The following is a 20,929-nucleotide window of genomic DNA, read 5'->3' on the forward strand; positions in this document are numbered from 1 at the left end:
ACCGCTCCTCGTTGGGAAGATAAACTCTCTTCATTCACCTCCGTCTCCAAAAGTCTCCAATAACACCAGAAAAACTCGCTAGAGGGTCTGAAAACTCGCTAAATACAACCACAAAGTCGCTAAGTTAGCAACTCTGAGGAATAATAAATTCCCCCAAGACCCGCCTCTTTCCACACATTAGCCAATCACAGAGCTCGTTCGTCCCCGCTCACACACACATTGGCTGCAGTCTTCTTCGTTGGTGTTCGTCTGCTTTTCTCGTATTGAAGTTAGTTTGAGGCAAACCAGCAGCTAATCTGTTATTACTGAACTACTGGGCTGAAGAGGGGAGCAGAAGTTTGTTAGCGACTAAATAAATTCATTTATAACTACTACAAGAAAAAGACCGGTAGATGTATCGTCGCCGTTGTAGAGTAGATGAAAAAGTGCCTGTTCAAAACAGCCAGTGTGTTGATACTCAGTTCCTGGTGTGTGACGTGGTGCTAAAAGCAAAAATCTGACGTAGAGTGATGCAGCGAACCGGACGAAGCCATGGGATGCTGCTGGGGAACAACCACTCCAGGAATTTACTAAATAAATGTCACTGTGCCATTAAAATAAGTCAGAAACACCTATTTTTAAGGTCACAAAGTTACACAGTGCCACTTTAATGCAAATACTTATAATTATAAAAATAAAAAATCATATGAAAAATAGAAACCTTAGTATAAAAACTAATAAATAATATAAAAAAAAACATTTTCTTCAGAAAAAACATGACTATGGAAGTACAAACAGGCCCAACATTGTTTAAAAAAACACCCTAACAATTCATAAAAATTTTCCTTTTAAAACCCAAAGAAAAATTCATAAAAGTAATAAAAAAATACAAAAAATGAAATACCATAACCTAAAATTAAAAAAAGGTCAAATTCAACACTATAACCTCATAAGTCAATATATATAATTAATAAATTAATTTTCCTTCCAGTTTACCCTTAAATCTTTGCTCTTACCTAATTATTTTTAATTGATTTTATTTCTTTTATTGTCTATTTCATACCTTTTTCTGCTTATTTTAATGCTTTAAGGACAATAACTGGCATTCTGATGAAGCCACAGCCCATTTCTTCTCTTAAAAACAGCTTCCAATTAGATGCGATGGTGAATTTTTTCATCAACTGTAAGGTAAACAGTAAACATTTAGGCTGCGTGAGGTCTCCTTGTCCCAGTTTTTTAGACAAGTTTATCCAGTAGGAATGATAGACACGCTCCTAGAACCAGTCCCAGAGCCAGGAAGAAGGACATCAGAGAGCCGGCGGTCTCACAGTCCTTATGCTGCACCAGCCTGAGAGACAAAGACATTAAGCTGAGTGAGACTGGGCTGACCATTCAAACCAATTATCATCTTTTTATTAAAAGGGAAGTCACTCTGAAAAATAATGTACAGCAGATGGAGCTAAATATTCATGATTACTGGGACAAAACATTTGATCCTTCTATTTCCAACTATAAGACTTTCCTCACATCTTTTAACTGCCCATCATAGACCAGTGTATTAATACTATGGGTGGCAGGAGAGAGGATGATTATGTACGTGTTCATCCATTCGGTTCTGTCCTTATTCACTCAGACAGGCACACTGGAGCAGATGGATGTGATGTATGCTGGTTAGAAATCCCATCTGACTTTGGTCCAGCTGAATAGTTTTCTTTTTAGGAATGTTTCTAACTAAATCAAATGACCTGCAAGTTTGTAAGAAGCAGCCATGATATAAGCTGGTTGAATTCTCTACATGCTATGGAAAGTAAACTGAACAGCTTCTTTTTGTTAACAAGAGAAACACTACATCATCCTTTATGTAAGAGAAGATCATTCCGTCCCATAATTCCTTGTTGCTTCAACATTCATTGCTGTTCTTGATTATTTTCATGTATGAGCAACACGGGTGAACAGCCTGTGACATCTTTTGCTTTTATCGTTTCTTTTTTTAATTAAATCTTATTTTAACTGCATCTTGATGTTTGCTAACAAGGTCAAGAAGAAGGGTTCCAGATTGACTTTCTTTCCTCCACCAGGCGATGCATGTAAAATACTGAGGCTGAAAGGAATCATTATTTATTTTCAAGGTTTTTTCTTTTTCCTTTTAGCCTTAAGAGCAACTAAGAGAAGAAAAAACACGCCATCCTTTAATCACTTACTGTGGAGCGTAAGCCATGCAGAGACTCGCCAGGTACCCGTTAGAGAAGGCAAACAGGGCCATGATGGTGATGAAGCCAAAGTCGTGCCTAAACACGACTGTGGCCGAGTCCTGGATGTTACATATCATGAGCAGAGGTACGAAGACCAGACGAGCCAGCACAGCAGCAGGAAACATTCGGCTCCCTGCTGACGGCTGCACAAACACCAGAAAAGTCATTTAGAAAACACGAAGAAAACCAAAACATTTACAAAATTAGACTCAGAGAAGTTTGTTCAATGGAACCTAAAAAGAGAGCTGAGCAGCTCGGTGAAAACACGGAGGCTTCTGAGCAGATAACACCTCCCATTAGAAACCCTGTTAAATCTGTGCTGTCATTTGACTTTCATAGAAAATATTCTCAAGTTAATCCTACAAGTAAAATGTGTCAGTACAAAATAAATCTGTATTTATAAAACAGTCTAACATACGACAAGTATGAGCTGTAGATAAATCCCACTTTTTACAAACCGCCACGCTCCTGCATGTTAATGGTCATTTGTCTTCAGAAAGGCCCCCAGTTAAGCATATATGGATATTGTGTGCTTCGTCATGTCATGCATTTTGTTAATGAGGCAATTGTGTTTTACACAAATAAAAACTACATTTGAAGCCCATTCACTGAAATGCAAGAGCAGAAGATAAATATTACTCAATCAACTCATATGGGACAGCATTTAGCTCGGCTGGATGAGCCTCACATACAGCTCCTAAATGCAGCCATCCCAGGTTTTATTCTCACTCTGGGGTCCTTTGCTGCATGTCACCATCTCTGTCTCACATCCATTCATGTCCAGCAACTGCTTAACCCTTAAGGTGCCTGAGTTTTTCAAAGAAAAAGTGAAATGTTGACATCAAGAATTCAAAAGAGCGTAGCTTAGAAGCGGTTGGAGACAAAGGCATACATTAAATAAGAGAAATGCTGAATATGAACCAGAGTTTAGGATGGAAGTAAATTTGTTGTACAAGGGTCAGCGAATAGCTGAGAAAGTTCTTCATCAACAGTAAAATGGTGTCTTCTCTGTAACCTGCTCTGTATGAGCGACTATGAGCCTATCCTCATCAGGGCCTCATTCATAAAACGTCACAAAGCGAACTACAGGCGGTGCCAAAAGGAAATGCAGCACTTCAACTTTCAGATTTGTCAAAGCGTGCACACGCACGTCCTACACCTGTTTCTGTTTATAAATCAGAATCAACTCTAAACCAGGTGCATGTGAGGGACGCCTTGCCCCGCCCACATATAAACGGTCAGGTGGACGCCTGGAATACATATTCATCACATCGTTTCCATGATGAACCAGGAGGGGAAAAGAAGGAAGAAGTGGAATTTTTTGGGGTGTGAGACAGAGATCCTGATGGACCACGTTGGAAAATGTAAAAATGTTTAATTGGTGGTTCACGGCGTGGACGTTACTGGTGTCAGAAAGGCAGAATAGTGGCAGCAGGTGGAGATGCTGTCATCACAGCGTCAGAAGGCAAGACCAGCCAGAGGCGTCGGAAAGTAGGGCTGGATGTCTCAGTCGGTAGAGACTGACTCTGTGATGACAGAACTCTCACATCTGTCATGCGGGAGATGTTCGAATCCCACAGGGATGAACAGTAACACCTTCCAGGTGGGGCCTCAGGCAAGACGCTTCATCCCGCAGCAGGTCGTTCTGGAGAAAAGCCGCAAAATGACAGTAATGATGCCGGTAACGTCGTCTTTAGTTTTAATGTATAAAATAAATATGTACAGCTACATCAGAGACTGGTAGCAGTTTATTTAGTGTTAATAATATTTCTTTCTAGTGCTGGGGTGCTCCAGCTGGTTGGGCGGGGCTGCAGCTGTGGGTGGGGAGGGTGAGGTCAGAGACTCCACCCACCACCGCAGCAGCCGTGTCCTCAGAGGAAGTCCTGCAAGTGCAGAGGGACACCATCACTGCTATTAACCAGGTGGACAAGGAGCTGCTGTAAACGAAGACTGCCTTGATGGAAATTGGGACAACAATTATAAAAGGATTGTATAGGAATAAATAAATAAATAAAGGAAATCCACCTCGTCTGTGTTTCATAAGCGTTGCATCACTTCTAGACCTCCAGTCTGTCCCACTCTGCTGGATCGCTGAATAAATGACCGAAGTTTCACATCTTCTCTTCCTGACTGGTAAATGTTGGCAGCAGACTCTCCACCTCATCATCTCTCTGGTTTTATTCTGGAATGTTGGTGCACCGTTTCCTGTTTTCCCAGATTTTGTGTGTACGCCGTGGTTTGTGTGGACGTAGGAACAAGTTTGGTTTTTATAAATCCCAAAAATTGACTCTATTTGGCGTACGCCGGTTTTTGTACTAATGCCAGCTTTATAAGTACGGCGTCTTTCAAAACTTTATTTTCTTCATAAACTTTAAATAGACACCCCTTTAGTGACTCACATACGAGACGTGTCTACAACTGGAGGCCAGAAGGACAGAATCCAACAGCATCTCCAGCTTTAGATGTTACATACTACTGTTTTGAAGCACGCCATTCAACCTTAGTTGTTTTTAAATGCGCTGTATAAAGAAGCAACTTGATTTTACGTGGCCTGAACACATGCATTTCCAGCATCACTGCAGCTCTTTCCTCTTTAATTTCAGATGGGTGTTGATTTGTCTGAGACAACTCAATACATTTTAGGACCAAAGAAATGGCAGCATCCAACATGATGGCATGATCCAGGCCAGTGAAGGTTGTCTCTCCAACCTCATGTCAACGATCAAAAACCCACTTGGATGTGCACTGGGATAGTTCTTGCAGTTAGTATAGCTCTGCAACACAGATCCCAAATCACAGCATGAATCCAGATCTTTTTTGGGAAGCTTTTGGGAAGAGCAGATCAGCTCTTTCTGAAGACGTACTCGCTGCAGAGCACAGGGTTGGCCAAATCTTCCAGTAGCAGCAACAAGCTTTAAAACCCTGACTGTCAGAGGTAGTTTTTCTAAGTTTAGACACAAATAAGGCAACACATCCATTTGAAATTAAATATAATTACAAACTGAGTAATTATGAATTTGAAGAGATAAAGAGTTTCTGTGGAAGTAATGATTTCCTGCTGTTACACCAGGAAAGTTTCCTTGTCATACATAGGAAGGTGAGAGCTATTCTTATTTTTACACACAGTCTTAATCATGAGCACACACGGTGCATTTCTTATGTATGCACTAAATACATACAAAACCGTGTGTGAGGCCGGTTGATAAATGAGGATCCAGATCTCTGGTTCACGTCTGCAGTTCAAAGAAATTCTACAAATGTCAGATTTTTAACTCTGATGCTTCTCTCGTTGACCTCACTGCTTTTAACCAGCTGGTGTCAGGAAAGAGTTGTTTCTACAGAGACTCAACCACTTTATTAGTAAAGTGAGCTGGAAGAAAGAAACCCCAATTATCTTGATGTGTTAAAAGGTATTAAAGTTTCTAGAAGCAAGGCTACAAACTCACCCACTGAACGAGAGACGGGGCCCCGCGGCCGAGCAAATCCATGCCATTAAAAACGATGTAGCAGCAAACACAAGTGAACACTTTCTCTGTGAGACACAGGGAGAAAATAAAAAGATGAGAATGCTGCATTTTCCAAAATCACTGACTCTCTGGATTTTAAACACAAAAGTATGTTTTTTTTCAGAGAGATTGGAGGAGGCATTTTAAAAGTGTAAAGTTAAAAAACACCCTTAAACCGAACCAGCTGAATACGTTCTGTCTAATCCGCCACCTCAAAGCTAATTATGCAAACTACAGTGGCTGCTACAAACACAAAAACCATCTTTACAACCCAGATTTCAGCTGATTTTAATTAAGAGGACAAGCGGAGTCTCCAAAGGTCAAAACTCCATTTAAACTTCACTAAAACAAAAATATGAATCTAAACTGATTTTACTTCTGCCAACAGATTTATCCTACTCTTTCACACTGAAACTTTAAGTTAGCTGAACTGGACATAAATGAGATATTAAAAAAGACTTTAATTCATATCACATGAAGTTCCTACAACTGCGAACCGACTATTAAATATTAAAATGTGCATATTTATCCTTCCTTACCGATACTGAGATCAATGAACTCATATCAAAATGGGATTTTAAAAGTCTGCATGAAAAATATTCCAACAGTCTGAAAATGGCTGTGAAAATAAAGTATGTTGCATGTCCCATCGTAGCCTTTGCTTTTTGTCCTGTAGGAAGACGTCAAAGTGTCTCACCCCATGCAGGGCTTTCCGTGTAGACGGTTTTAACTTGGTTGGTGATGACAGGAAATACTGAGAGGGTAACAGTGAAGACACAGGTCACACACAGAGCCATCAGCCGGATCTGACAGACACAAGAAAGATTTGTTAAGTGACACCAGCAAGGAGGAGAAGCTTAGAGCCGGTGTAAAGCTGACATAACCTCCTAAGTGTAGACTTACTCGCACTGGCAATTCAGAAAATAACAGCAAGAATAAAGAACATGTGGAATAAATTACTCGTAGGACATCACAGTTTATCATGAAGTGACTACAAAAAAAGTATACACAGTTTTAGATCCAGTTTGTCTCAGACTGGTGAAGCTCTGTCCATCTTTCCATCTGAGAGACTCTGCCTCTCTGAAATGCTCCTTTTATACCAGTCATGTTACTGACCTGTTACCAGGTAACCTGATTAGTTGTCAAATGCTCCTCCAGGTGTGTTAGATTTATGCCAATTACTTTTCTAAGGCAAGACAAGGCAAGGCAGTTTATGTCTACAGCACATTTCATGTACAGGACAATTCAAAGTGCTTTACATAAAACAAAAGAATTACAGATATTTAGAAATAGTAAAAGGCATCAACACATAGCAAGAATCGCAATAAAATCATAAATTACATTAAAATGATTAAAAGCAAGATGAGTTAAAAGTTAACATGCAGATTTCCTGCATAGAAATGAGAAAAGAAATGTTTTTAACCTGGATTTAAAAATGTCTACATTTGGGGAAAGTTTAATCTCCACTGGCAGTTTGTTCCATTTGTTTACAGCATAACAGCTAAATGCTGCTTCTCCATGTTTAGTCTGGACCCTGGTCTGGACCCTGGTCTGGACTCTGGTCTGGACTAGTTGACCAGAGTCTTTGGATCTAAGAGCTCTGCTAGGTTTATATTCTCTGAACATATCACAGATGTATTCTGGGCCTAAACCATTCTGGGATGTAAACAATCAGAAGGGTTTTAAAATCTATTCCGTGACTGACTGGAAACCAGTGTAAAGATTTTAAAACTGGTGTGATGTGTTCAGATCTCTTAGTCCTGGTTAAAACTCTAGCAGCAGCATCTGGATGAGCTGCAGATGTTTAATGTTCTTTTTAGGAAGTCCTGTTAAAAGACCATTACAGTAATCCAGCCTACTGGAGATGAATGCATGGATGAGTTTCTCTTGGTCTTTCTGGGAGACTAAACTTTTAATTCTGTTGATGTTTCTGAGCTGGTAAAAAGCTGTCTTAGTGACAGCTTTGATATGGCTGCTGAAAGTCAGATCTGAGTCTATCAACACTCCCAGGTTACGAACTTGGTTGGTGATTTTAAAAGCCCGAGTCTCCAGGTGTTTGCCAATGCTGTCCCTCTTCTCTTTGCTACCAAACAGAATAATCTCAGTTTTGTCTTCATTTAATTGTAGAAAATTCTCCCTCATCCAGGTGTTTATTTGCTCCAGACACTGACACATTAAGTCTATTGGACTGCAGTCATCTGGTGACAGAGACACATAAAGTTGTGTATCATCTGCATAACTTTGATAACTAATGCTATAGTTCTGTAATATTTTACCCAAAGGGAGCATATACAAGTTGAACAGAAGAGGTCCAAGGACTGACCCCTGGGGGACTCCACAAGTCATGGCCACTCGCTCGGATTCATAGCTGCCGATCGTAACAAAATAACTCCGGCCTTTTAAATAGGACCTGAACCAGTTAAGGACCGCTCCAGAAAGTCCAACCCAGTTTCCCAGCCTGTGCAACAGTCCAGTCCAGTGCAGCACTGAGATCCAACAGAACCAGGACTGATACTGGACCAGAATCAGTATTAAATCTAATGTAATTTAACACTGTTTCAGTGCTGTGATGAGGTCGGAAGCCGGACTGAAATTTATCAAGATTTCCACTTTCATTTAAAAAGTCATTAAGCTGGTGAAATACAACTTTCTCAATAATCTTGGAAATAAAAGAGGTTAGAGACGGTCTATAGTTGTTCATTATAGAGGCGTCTAGAGTCCTTTTCTTTAGGAGGCTTAATAGCAGCTATCTTTAGTGACTTGGGAAAAATGCCTGATGCCAGCGAGATGTTAACTATCAGTAGGAGATCACTTTCTACTGAGGTAAAAACTGGTTTTAAAAAGTCGGATGGTATCATGTCCAGAGTGCATGTTGTTGTTTTTAAGTGCCAAACTGTTTCTTGTAGAATTTTTAAATCAACCATTTTAAATTGCGACATGACATCAGAATTATTTCCGGGTTTTAACACAGACTACTTTTCTTGTGTGACTGTGTGGAATTAATATTTTGCCTAATTGTTTTAATTTTTTGGCTAAAAAAGTTGGTAAATTGGTTGCATTTCACCCCACAAACTGACCGTGTTCGATTCCTTATCTTACTAACTAACACAGGAATCCTTCTGGGTCCAGGCTTGATCTCAGACCAGCTGTCAATAGTAGCAAAACTACAGCAAGGACCCTGAACGCATCATGGCATGTTATCTTTGCTGTGAATTCTGCTGCTGCTCCGTGAACGTCCTGCACCTCCTCCCGGGCCCTGCTCTGCCAGGACAGCCTTTTGTTGCCCCTGTTCCAACGTTTTACAGATGTGTTGCTGCCATCAAAATAAAAATAGGCTCATATTTTGCATGAAATGGAAAAATGCCTCAGTTTCAACACGTGATATGTTATGTTCTGTTGTAAATAAAATGTTCGTTGATGGGTTTTCAAATCACTGCATTCTGTTTTTAATTAGATTTTACATTTCATCCCAGTTTTGGGGGAACTTGGGTTGATGTAATAAAATACAGCATGGTGCCGATTTCATTAGTATTATCAGTTAAAAATGATTTCTTTAACTTGCTTGAACTGTTCATATTTAACCATGTGGAAATCTGTCTAAAATAAAAAATAAAAAATAAAAAATCGATGTTTACCTTTTTGAGCACGGTTAGAACAGAAGAGCGCTCCTGACTCTCCTCAGCGTGACTGCAGGTCTTACTGCTGGCTTCCAGGTCTTTTTTTTTGCTGGTCAGGACTTTTTTGCCTTCAGAAAATAAAACAGAATAAAAATGCATCAGTGATCATCCATCCTTCCTCAGCTACTAACTCAAAAAGGGTATAATCATGTGAAAAAGAATTAACACTCTTCAGACGGTTTTATGTTTTGAGACAAAAAGCTTAAAACTTAGTTTATTTTTTACCTGACTTAACAACTGATGTGAAACTGACTTTGCATCGCGTTGCTAACAGAGTAAAAACTGTGCCTGAATCCTCGGTACCTTTTCTATTTTCAGTGTCAGACCACCTCTGCTGAATAAAAACCCATAAAGTGAGGCTTTACACCATCTCCATCATTTTGTTTTTAACCAGTCTGCAGTATAGCCACAGGCTATGTGGGTATAAATTATATGTCTTAGGGCTGGGCGAATCGATCTAAATATCGATAGTATCGATACCAAGGCTAGTATTGGTATCGTTCGATACCAGGGGGATGAGATTGTTTTTTGGGACTTTGAGAGCAAAAACCCAAAGAATGTGAATGAGAGCCAACCAATAGAAGGTTTTGCTTTTGTTTAGCTAATTTTATTTTTCCTAAATAGGTGAAAGGAAATAAAAGTTCTTTTATCATTTTGTTACTTTGTTGATGTTATTTTATATTATTTACAAACAAAACGATACTTGTCCTGGATTTACTTGGTAACGGATCGATACCGAACTTTGCAGCGTCACCCATCCCATCTTGTAATGGACGGGATGGGCTTACTTAATGCAGAGCAAAAAAAACTGTGTCATTGCAGTAACTGAAACATGGTTAAAAGATGGAGAAATGGGTGAAGTTCAGATAGAGGGAGATAAATGATTAAATAGGAAAAATGAACAGAGTGGAGGGGTCGCTCTGTTCCTATGTGCAAATTAAAATGTAATATTGTTGGAAATATATGGAACTATTATGGAAATTATAATCAGTGGAAATCGTTAGTGAATAAACTAAAAACATTATAATCAGTTGTGTTTGTGGAGCTCCGGCTCCTGTGTTCAGTCATTCACTGATAACATCACTGAGTTGTTTGACAGGATCTGTAAAAAGTGTGTATTTTTATGTGGGGACATATCATGAAAAAAGCATTTGCCAATTATGATATATTGATTAGAAAAATGGAGAAATATGGCTGATGAGGGATTGTTTTGGACTGGTAAAGAGCTATTTACTCTAAGAGGCAACAGTTTGTACAAGCACAGTTCTAGACTCATTAATATTACATGTGGGAACCTCAAGGTTCAGTTTTAGATCCAAAAATGTTTATTGTGTATATTATTCACTTTAAGGGGACATCCAGAATAAAGTCATAATATTATGACAATAAAGTCGTAATTTTATCAGAAGTCATAATATTTGAACCAGTTGTTTTAGACCAGTAACGTTGTTAAAATGGGGGCTGTGGAGCATTTTGTGAAAGTTGTACTTCAGCATAGGTTTCACAAACCAGGAGATACTTTTGGCACATTAGCACCACATTATCTTTAGTATCAGGACTTTGAAAAGAATCTGCAAGAAAATGAATCTATCCTGCAGAAAGATGTAGGTGGACTTGGAGGAAATTAGCTTTTATGGAGGGGGAAATGTTTATGGATCTGGGAAATATAGGTGGAAATGAATTTGTAAATTCAGTGTATAGCTTGGGTTTGTTTCCTTTAATAACCAAACCTACAAGCATCCCTGCTCAGAGCAACAACTATTGATCCTTACTAATGTAGCAGAAGAAGAAGGAGAAAGTGGGATCCTGATGACTGACGTCAGTGATTATTTACCGTGTTCACAGCATATGGAAACTGCCATTATAATAAACAACAAGTCATAACAGAAAAACGTGAGGGATAGATCACAAAAGGCCTTGGAGGCATTAAAGAGAGACCTGGAACAACGAAGCAGGGATGAGGTTTATGTAAATGACGTAAATACAGCCTATGATTCTTTCATGAGGTCCCAATTAATTTGTTAAAGAAAATTTGGACATATGATACAAAAAAAATAGTTAATGAGTTCAATCATTTTTTTGTAAATGTAGGTCCAAACCTGGCAAAGAAAATCCCAGAGGTGACGGATAATAAAGCAGGAGAAAACATAACGAATAATATAAACAGAAAACAGGAAAAAAAGAAATAATTCATATTGTAAAAAATGATGCTGATCAGCTCAGCTGATTGTGATGGTATAGACATGATACTAGTGAAGAACATAACAGACTATGTTATTGATCCGTTTACCTATTTACTACATATATATATATATATATATATATGTAATTATCATCAACAGGAATATTTCCTGAAAAGATGAAAACGGATAAAGTAATCCCACTTTATAAAAATGGAAAAAAACATTTTTGCTCTCACAATTTTCAGACTGGAGACGTAATATTTTGAGTAGCAGTCAGTTTCAGGGCGAATCTTTCAACGTCAGGGGCACTAATGGAATTAATAGAGGAAATATCCACTGCAGTAGATAAGAGAAAGTACTTTACTGGCATTTTTATTGACCTCAAAAAACATTTAAAACCATAAATCATAACATCTTTTAAAAAAAACTTAGTAAATGTGGTATCAGAGGAGTGGCACTGCTGTCAAATAAATAACATAAAATCTGAAACACGTAACAGAACACGTGGGGTACCACAAGGGTCCGTCCTCAGTCCGAAACCTGCACCAGTACGCTCCACTTCACCAGCCTACTGCTCACCGGTCCTAAGACTACATTACCCAGGATTCCTCTGTTCCATCTCATCGGACTTAACCTGCCGCCTCTCCTCATCAGCTTGCTAAGTCACACCTGTTCTCCGGTCTACTTAAGCCTCCAGCACACTGCAGGTCTTTGTATTGTCTTGTAGCTACTTCAGTCTGTGAGAGCTGCATAAAAAACCTTTTTCACATTCAGCCTGCGCTTGTGTCCGACTTTCAGCCGATCCAGCCTTACGTAATTATATTGTTAATGTATCTAAACTGTTAAAATGCATACTATTTGCCGATGACACAACTTTTTAATTAACAGTATAAAAACAAGCAAAAACAATTGCTGTGTTATCTAAAGTAAAGGACTCATTGAACAACAATGCTCTATATTTAATATATTTCTATGATTGCTCCACATCTGACGTACTGCATTGTAAAACTACATGTAAAACACACATTAATCCAGTTTTCGTTTTACAGAAAAAGCAATAAGAATCATTAATCGAAGCAGATACAGATCCATCCAGTCCATTTTCCATTAAATTGCAGATATTGAAGCTAAGTGATCTCGTTGACTACAGCATCTTGAAGCTAATGTATGAAGCCCACAGTGGATGTTTGCCAAACAATATACAAAAGAGATTTGAAAAAAGAGAAAATCATTATAATTTAAAAGGATATGAAATATTTAAAAAACTAAAATTTAGAAATAAAGTGTTGGAGTGATGTGTTTCAGTGTACGGGGTCAGTTTACGGAACAATCTGGATGAAAAACCAAAGAAACTAAATCAGTTATTGTGTTTATAAAGATTGTTGAAGAAAATATGATGAATGAGGTTCATGTGTTGTCTTGTTCTATGGTATTTTGTAGATAATAAATACAGTGTAAAATGTGAAGTACTGTATGTGTGAGAACTCAGCAGCCTGTTGGCCTGCAGCTGTTTGGGTTAGATTTTTTATAAAAGTGACGTATTACTGGTTTAATTATTTTGTGAGAGAGGAGCAGATTAAATAAGATTTTCTTCTTTCTGCTCCTTTTCATCCAGATGTTTGAAAATTGTGTTGCTTTGATTGTTTTATTTATTATTTCTTGTTAAAAAAAGAAATTAATATTTGAAATAAATATGAATAAATAATGCAGCATCTCCCCCGTTTATTTCAATGCTGTTAAAGCTGAAACATGTCAGGCTCGGCTCTAAAGATTTGGTGCGAAGCTCTGTAAAACTCCCACGATGGACAAGACAGATCTGGATATCTAATGCTGTCCATCACAGAAATCAACAAAAGATGACCAGGAGGTTTCTGTAAGTGATGCATCTTCTGGTTTGGATGCTGCTTTTAAACAGAATGTATTTTTTCTCTCATAATAACATGGCCAGAAGGCTCCCAGACCCAACTGGATGTGAGAGGACACCAGAAGCATCAGAGAGGATTCACATCTGTAGTCAGCGCTGCCATCTGACCAGCCAGGATTCATGTCACAGCAGATACGAACAGGACATTTAGAAGAACTGACCTGTGCTGCTCAGGAGATCCTGCGACGCCTCCACTTTGTCCGACTGACTTCTGTTCAGGTAAAAACGAGCAAATTCCTGTAGAGGAGGGTGAAGTAAGTCAGAGGTTGTATGGTGGTTTCATATGGGGTAAGGTAACTCAGATTATAGGTGTGTACAAGTAAACGTGACATAGTTTAAATCTATTCCAAACACTGAACATCCATCGAAACTCAGTAAATGATTTCTTTAAAAAAAGAGAGAGAAAAGAATGAAGGCAGTGACAAAGCTTACTTAAATCTTCTGGTCTACATACAGAAGATATTGGCTACAAAAGATAATAGAAGTAGTGAGAAGTGTCACGGCATAGTACACAGAGATTACAGAGAAAGCAGCACTGACATGGAACCAAACCAGGTAAAACATGTGTACACATGTTTGGTAGTTTATGGAAATCATACCCCGATCTTCTTACAGGGGTTTTTGCTTATTGTGGATCCATTAGTTACAGCTCATCGCTGCTGCTTCCAACCCAATATACAGTCACAAAAACTACACCAACAATGTGAAATTTATCCAAAATCCATGAATGCAAACACACACACACACACACACAACTAAATAAATAAATTAAACAATAAAAAACAAAATAGCTTTTATTTGTTGCCCTAAAAATGAACCAAGCAATCCGATTCATCCCCAAGACCAGCATTTCTCGTTCTTTGCCCTGTGGACCGTACGGCCCGGTGCACTTCATCATGTAAATAAACGTGTCAAAAACGTCATGAAAAGGCTTCAGCAGAAGCTGCCGACAAGCTTCAGGGTTGAATGTTTATTTGACACATAAAACCAGGCAGGGTAGTTCTCTGGTCTGGGTTTCAGATGTAAGATAAAAATACATTTTAAGCCAGTTCCTGACACCAACGCTGTAGGAAGATTCAAATAAACAACCCGACTTAGATGCAGTTACATGAACTGTTCACCGTTAAGAAATAAGTGGTCATCCACATTTTTCCAGATTTCTGTAGGTGCTCCTGATGATTATCAGCTTTGTTTTACTGGCAGATGCTGTAGGGCCTATATTCTCAAACTGTGGTACATGTACCACCAGAGAGCCTCTTGGTGGTACTTAGAGGAAAGGCATAAATATTTTTTTTAAAAATTATTAAACATTAAGGGTCGCGGGTAAGCTGGAGCCTATTCCAGCATTACCGGTGAGAGGCAGGTACACCTGGACAGGTTACCTGTCCATCGCAGGGCCAACACATAGGGGACAAACAACCACAACGGTGGGAGGAAGCTGTAGAACCTGGAGAGAACCCAGGCATACACGGGGAGAACATGCAGACTCCACACAGAAAGGCCACAAAGTTCGAACCTCCCCCTCCAGCTGAGATTCAAACCAGCGACCTTCTTGCTGTGAGGCTGTGGTGCTAACCACCACACCACCGTGCAGCCCAGTTCCTTTATGAACTGTCCATAGCTAATAGCTATGTATGTTATAGCTTAATATGTTTGCTACTGTATGTTCAGGTTTTTCATGATGGTGGTACTTGGTGAGCTCGATATTTCCTCATGTGGTACATACCGTAAAAAGTTTGAGAACCACTGCTGTAGAGTGTTTTCTGTTTCTTTACAGCTGTAGAAACAGCCCCCACCCCCTTTTCAGGTCCAGCATAAATATGTAAATTCAGCCTTATATACATAAAGCTCCTCCTCACAAAGCTCATTTTGTTCAGCACAACTCATTCGGCTTGCTATGATGCTGGACAGTTTAACAAAAAGGAAAAAGCACGAAACAAATTATACACTAACTATCTAATCATTATTAGTCATTAAATATATATATATATATATCTTTTTCAATGGGCCGCTTAACAAAATTCAACATTGTTTTCCCACGTTTTTGACAACCTTTTGTATAATCATTGAATCAAGTGTTTTAAAAATGACTCCAAGAACCACTTTTAATTGCAGAACATCAGTTAATCCACTAGGGGGCAGAAGACTTGTGTCACGTTGTAATAACGGGGCCTTTAAGAAACGTTTTGGTTATGTAGTTGGTTTAGAGCTCTCAGAAACTCATGTATGATACATTTAATGTTATAGATTGTATTCACACAACAATTTGTTTTTATTTTTGCACAGCTTCAGATAAATATGCACACATTTACTTGACTGTTACCAAACTTTATGATTTTCTTTTGTTCCATTTGTTTACTAATTCATTTATTTGTTGTTTGTTTGTGTCCAGCTGTAGGGAAGATTCTCCCATGAAGACACTGACTAGATTTAGATCAGGCAGATGAAAAAAGATCATCCCAACAACTTGTAGGATCTCTTATAAAGTGATCGTGTAGGTTTCATGTGTGTGGTAGCATGTGCTCTCCTCACCAGGTGTGGCAGCAGCAGGTAACATATCAGAATCCCCAGCGTGGCCACACACGGAGTGATGAAGTATCCCAATGCAGCAGAGCTGGGATCAGGTTCACCTGCACACAAACAACCACCTTTTATATTTAGCTGTTTTTGCAACGTGGCATTGTGTTGTTCTTTTTAGTCTGTCCTCTTCTAACTCTAAACTCTGTCATTTCACAGCAACAGTTCCCATCTACTCCAAGTTCCCTCCTATCACCAGAGGCCTCATTTCTAAAGCTGGTGTAGGAACAAAAACCGGCGTACGCGAATTATGGTCAACTTTTGGGATTTATAAAAACGTTCCTACCTTCTCGGCAACTCTGACCCAGGCAAATGCACAAAATCTAAAAAAACGGGAAACGGCGACACCAAGAAATGATGTGAAATGTGAGACGTTTGTACACAATCCACTCTCACCTTCCACACCACATGTTAGATATTAAAGCTGTTTGTAGACATGAATAAAGACACATTCCATATTAATCCTCCTAAGAGCCACGCTCGGGAAAAACAGGATTCCCAGGAAAAAGGGAGATGATGTTAATAAGAAGCTCAACCACTAAAACATGTTCTATCATTGTGAAACAAAACTTCATGTTATAAAATCCATCCAGATAAATAAGGAGCCAGTCTGCTGCCAGCATGTAGCAGTCAGTAAAAGAACAGGCAGAAAGTAGCTTTGGTCCTTCAGTCCAGCAGAGCGGGACCAGACTGGAGAATCACGTGCAGCCGTTTTAGAGTTGATTCTGGTTTATAAACGGGAACAGGTGGAGGATGTGCGTGCGCACGCTTTGATAAATCTGAAAGTTGAAGTGCGCCGCAGCAGATGTAGTTTACTTTGCTACGCACAGATTGATAAATGAGGCCCCAGATCTTCACCAAACCTCCTCTACTCTTAGACTTACAAAGACCCTCCACACACAAGAGAAGATGCTGTCCAGTATTTCATTAATATAAAAATATAGAAGAGGATCTTTATTTGGCAGTACCGAAATTAGTCCTCTATTTTAAACTCATCACTAGTTTCACTAGGACCGGTAGCTGCCATTTTTCCGGCACCCGGGCAGCAGTTAAGGGCCTTGCTCAGGACCCACAGTGGTTCACTTCTGTTGCCAGCCCGGGGTCTTGAACCCGGGGTCTTGAACCCGGGTTCTCCAGGCCCAAGCCAGCCTAATATTTAAATTTTCACCACAGGTTTGGTTAAACAGTGGGGATAAAGTATGAAACCTCATTTAGCTCTATTTTCCAGACAGTTATGTTGGAAATAATCTGCTGTTTTAAAAAAATGGAATTCAATGGACTAAAAATAGTGGAATTTAAAAACATTAACAGCAGATTAATCCATGATAAATATAATGATAAATCAATTTAACTCAACTTCAACCAGCAACAAAAGAAACTGCTGCTTCATAACGATGCATCCGTCATAACAATTTAACACAAAACCGTGTTTGTTCATTCTGCTGCTTCTTCTCAATTAAATAAAAATTTACTTCTAACAGTGTTTTTAAACCGTGGTATTAGTAATTACACATGAATAAAGGTCTTGAATAAAAGCATTTTATTGTCAGAACAGCTAATGTTGGGGGTGTCCGTGCTTACTCAGGATGGAGCAGAGCTGGGCGATGGCAGCAAAGATCCCGGCCAGACCCTGACCGCTCATGAACAGAGTACTGTAACGTGGAGGAAACAAGCCGACCACACCGAAGAGGCTGCCTTGTAGCACTGCGCCAAACACTACAAACACAAACAAAAACACAGTCAACACATCAGGACTGAATCTGTATTTATCTGACATGCCAGAGCTACATGATGGCCAATGTAGCACATAAAGCTTTCTCAGTTCTGCTTTAGACACCCATTCATCCAGTTAGCAAGACCCACCTCCTACAGTGCAGGATGGTGGGGGCTGGGCCTTTCCTAGATAAATAATGTGACCGAAACAAAGAATTTATTGGATTTTTAGCAGATTTACTGATCCACAAGGCAACCATCATGGAAGATTATATTATGTGAGTTAGATATCAATTAGCACGATCCTCCAATAAACGACTCTGTTTCAACTTTAGCTTAATTCATCCACTTCTACTTCAGCCTGTAGGACACACAAAGGCTTCAGTTAAGTTCGTTTAATGTGGAGGAGAAGAATTTTAGATGTAGTCCATCTTTCAGGTGGCAGGTGTTGGTGCACGGAAGAAGCAAACAGGGTTTTTAGTCTCTGTTATTTTGAGCTGTTGGTGACTAGAACATGTGAGGAAGATGTATGGATCTTCTCTGTAGATTATTGCAAAGGAACCGAAGTTCACATTGGAATGAGTACTAAATGTTCAGCAAAGTATGATGTTAAGTTTCTGATGTTTTTTATTTATCCATCAGGATCAAGCAGAAAACAACGTAGTAACATGGCGAGCGCCTCGGTGCCCATGCAAACTGCCCTCAGTGGCTTTAAGCGTAGAGTTAGCCACTTTCATGTGCACCAACTTACTGTTGATGAACCAAATGGTTGCCATGGTGACTGAAAAGAAGGTGTCTGGCTGCATGGGGACTTGGACAAGGCCAGCCGTGAGGGAGAAGAGAACGAAGATGACTACCATGCTGAAGGTCACACGGAAATGCTCCTTCACCCTGCAAGACAGCAGCTTCTTCATTATGGTTAGCGAGCTAGTGCTAGCGATGGTCATCGTCTCTGTTTTCTTTCTTTTTAAGGTTGTATTAATGTGTATGGAAACCCACTCCTGTCATTTGTAGACTACACTATTAACAAAGTATCTCATAAATATAAGATTTAAAGTCATTATCATTAAGTTAAAAGTCAGTTATGAGATAAAAAAGTCACAGTTGTGGATATAAACTCAACATTATGAGATCAAAACTATCAATATGACATAAAAAGTCATCAACATAAGTTAAAAAGTCAGAATTCATTTAAACTCAAATTTACTTTAAATCTGATAACTTTATATCTCAAACTAATGACATTTCTTTTCATAATTATACCTTTCTATCTAATAATTATGACTAGATATGAAAATTGTCAGTTCTCCCATAAATGTGCCCTTTTAAGACAGAATAGCTTTTGCACCATTCAGAAAATAAATTTTAAATAAAAAACAGCCATTAAAATCAGGTGGGATCAAAATTTTCATCAGTTTTTGCTCCAAAGCCTGATGAAATAAAAACATATGTGTACGCATTCATTGATCTTTTAATTCCGTACATAGCTGATAAATGAACACAAACATGGACTCACCACTGATACAGGAAGGAGTTGAGGAAGGTGAACAGCAGCAGAGGCAGCTGGGAGAGCAAAGCCATGCAGCTGTCAAAGTTATATTCTTTTAATGTTTCGTCTATTGTGCCATTAGTGGTTGTGTTTGGTACCAGGAGCCGCTCGTTGAAATACTTTAAAAAGAAAAACATGCATATTTATCATCGTAACATACTAACAGAAAAAACAAAAGCAAACCAGGGAATACCTGCGAGGCAGTGATGAGGAAGTTCCAGGGCAGCAGAGTTTGAAGGCCGAGAAGGAAAATGATGATGGCTACCACCTGGCTGCTGTGAGAACATCAAGCAAAGCGTTAGAAGACGGTGGTTTTACACGACCCGCGTTTCACAACAGCACAGCAACCCAAACTCACCGGTCAGAGGGTGGACTCTGGTTTTTTTCATTCCACATCCTGATGCCGTCACGTTTCTGCAACAAGAAAAGTGCTGAACGTGGTTCCCATGTCTTACATGCTGATCAGCGCCGGCATTCCTAAAGATTCCTCTCAGAAAGCTCCTAATTCCTAGCTCCTAGCAGGGAGTCTTAGCTTAGGAGGGATTCCACAACATTCCCAGATACTCTGAGCAAGGAATGGACAGAAACTCCTTCATAGTGAGGAGGCCTGGTCGACCTGTTGCTAGGATTGGCTGATCCTAAAAGCTAGACACACCTTTGGTGAAAATGGGCATAAAATGGACGTCAAATCATTAACTTAATCATAGAATCTAATCTATATGAAAACTGTGTATTTATAAATACTATTTTACACAAAAAGAAAATCATAAAAAGATAACTTTGCATTAAAATGATTCCTCAAACGTCTGCTGATACGGTTCTTTTCAGCTGCTCTGCAGTTTTATTCCAGTCTTTATCCTTATCCATGGACATGAAGTGCGTACAAAATCACTTTTTGTTATTTTTATGATCACTTTCGCCCTGAAAGTTCTATGCCTCTTTTGTCTTGGCAGAGCCTCTTTCCATCACTCCTCCCCCGCTGCTCGTGCTCGCTTCGCCGGGTTATTAAAGGAGCGGACCCAGAAATAATTCAATTTAACCTCCTAGGAAAAAAACTTAAAGCAGTCTCTTCGCCAACAAAGTGAAAGTGTTTTAAAAGAGCAAAGTTAGCATGAAAATCATTTCAGCATTAAATCCACCACCCAGAAAACCACCAAAACACCGCTGACATTTTGATTCACCAGAAATTATTAAATGATGGCGCCGACGTTGAATTTGGCGCGTGTCAGAGCGTCGGTGGCGGTAAAAGACGCTCCACCTGCCAAGGTGCACCTCTGTCCACACTCCACATCTTTATCTCCTTCCTGTAGCAGTGGCCAGACTTCACGCTTTTATATGAAATATTCCACCTTTACTTGGGTTGTTTCCCTCAGTGAAGGCCCGATGTATTAAAAAGTTATTTTTAGAGACAAACTTTCAATCTCTTCGTCAACAAAGTGAAAGTTCTCTTTAAAAAAGTTAAAATTAATTAATTAATTAATTAATTTCGGTTCCACATAACCAAACCATTATCCCAAATAACATGTTACCGTTTTAATTCATTTTGAAACTGGAAAGATGGAAATATTT

The 20,929-nt window shown here is 39.2% G+C and overlaps 1 protein-coding gene across 2 annotated transcripts in view; it reads right to left on the reverse strand.

Annotated features, from left to right (window-relative positions):
- Positions 1–765: 765 nt before the first annotated feature.
- Positions 766–20,929, reverse strand: part of LOC121638894 (equilibrative nucleoside transporter 2-like) — a 20,348-nt gene continuing 184 nt past the window's right edge. Inside the window, exons 2-13 of one of the 2 annotated variants that reach the window (XM_041983964.1) lie at positions 19,719–19,774; positions 19,554–19,632; positions 19,328–19,479; positions 18,563–18,702; positions 17,680–17,814; positions 16,054–16,151; positions 13,683–13,758; positions 9,373–9,482; positions 6,435–6,543; positions 5,678–5,763; positions 2,181–2,374; positions 766–1,327 (exon numbers count right to left, since the gene is read on the reverse strand). In XM_041983964.1, coding sequence (XP_041839898.1) covers positions 1,216–1,327; positions 2,181–2,374; positions 5,678–5,763; positions 6,435–6,543; positions 9,373–9,482; positions 13,683–13,758; positions 16,054–16,151; positions 17,680–17,814; positions 18,563–18,702; positions 19,328–19,479; positions 19,554–19,632; positions 19,719–19,756 — 1,329 coding nt within the window. In that variant the 5' untranslated portion in view covers positions 19,757–19,774 and the 3' untranslated portion in view covers positions 766–1,215. Of the gene's footprint in view, positions 1,328–2,180; positions 2,375–5,677; positions 5,764–6,434; positions 6,544–9,372; positions 9,483–13,682; positions 13,759–16,053; positions 16,152–17,679; positions 17,815–18,562; positions 18,703–19,327; positions 19,480–19,553; positions 19,636–19,718; positions 19,775–20,929 lie in introns of both variants that reach the window. The other variant, XM_041983963.1, reaches the window with a different exon arrangement.

This window comes from Melanotaenia boesemani, chromosome 4 (assembly GCF_017639745.1).
Source record: "Melanotaenia boesemani isolate fMelBoe1 chromosome 4, fMelBoe1.pri, whole genome shotgun sequence".
Classification (NCBI taxonomy): Eukaryota; Metazoa; Chordata; class Actinopteri; order Atheriniformes; family Melanotaeniidae; genus Melanotaenia; species Melanotaenia boesemani.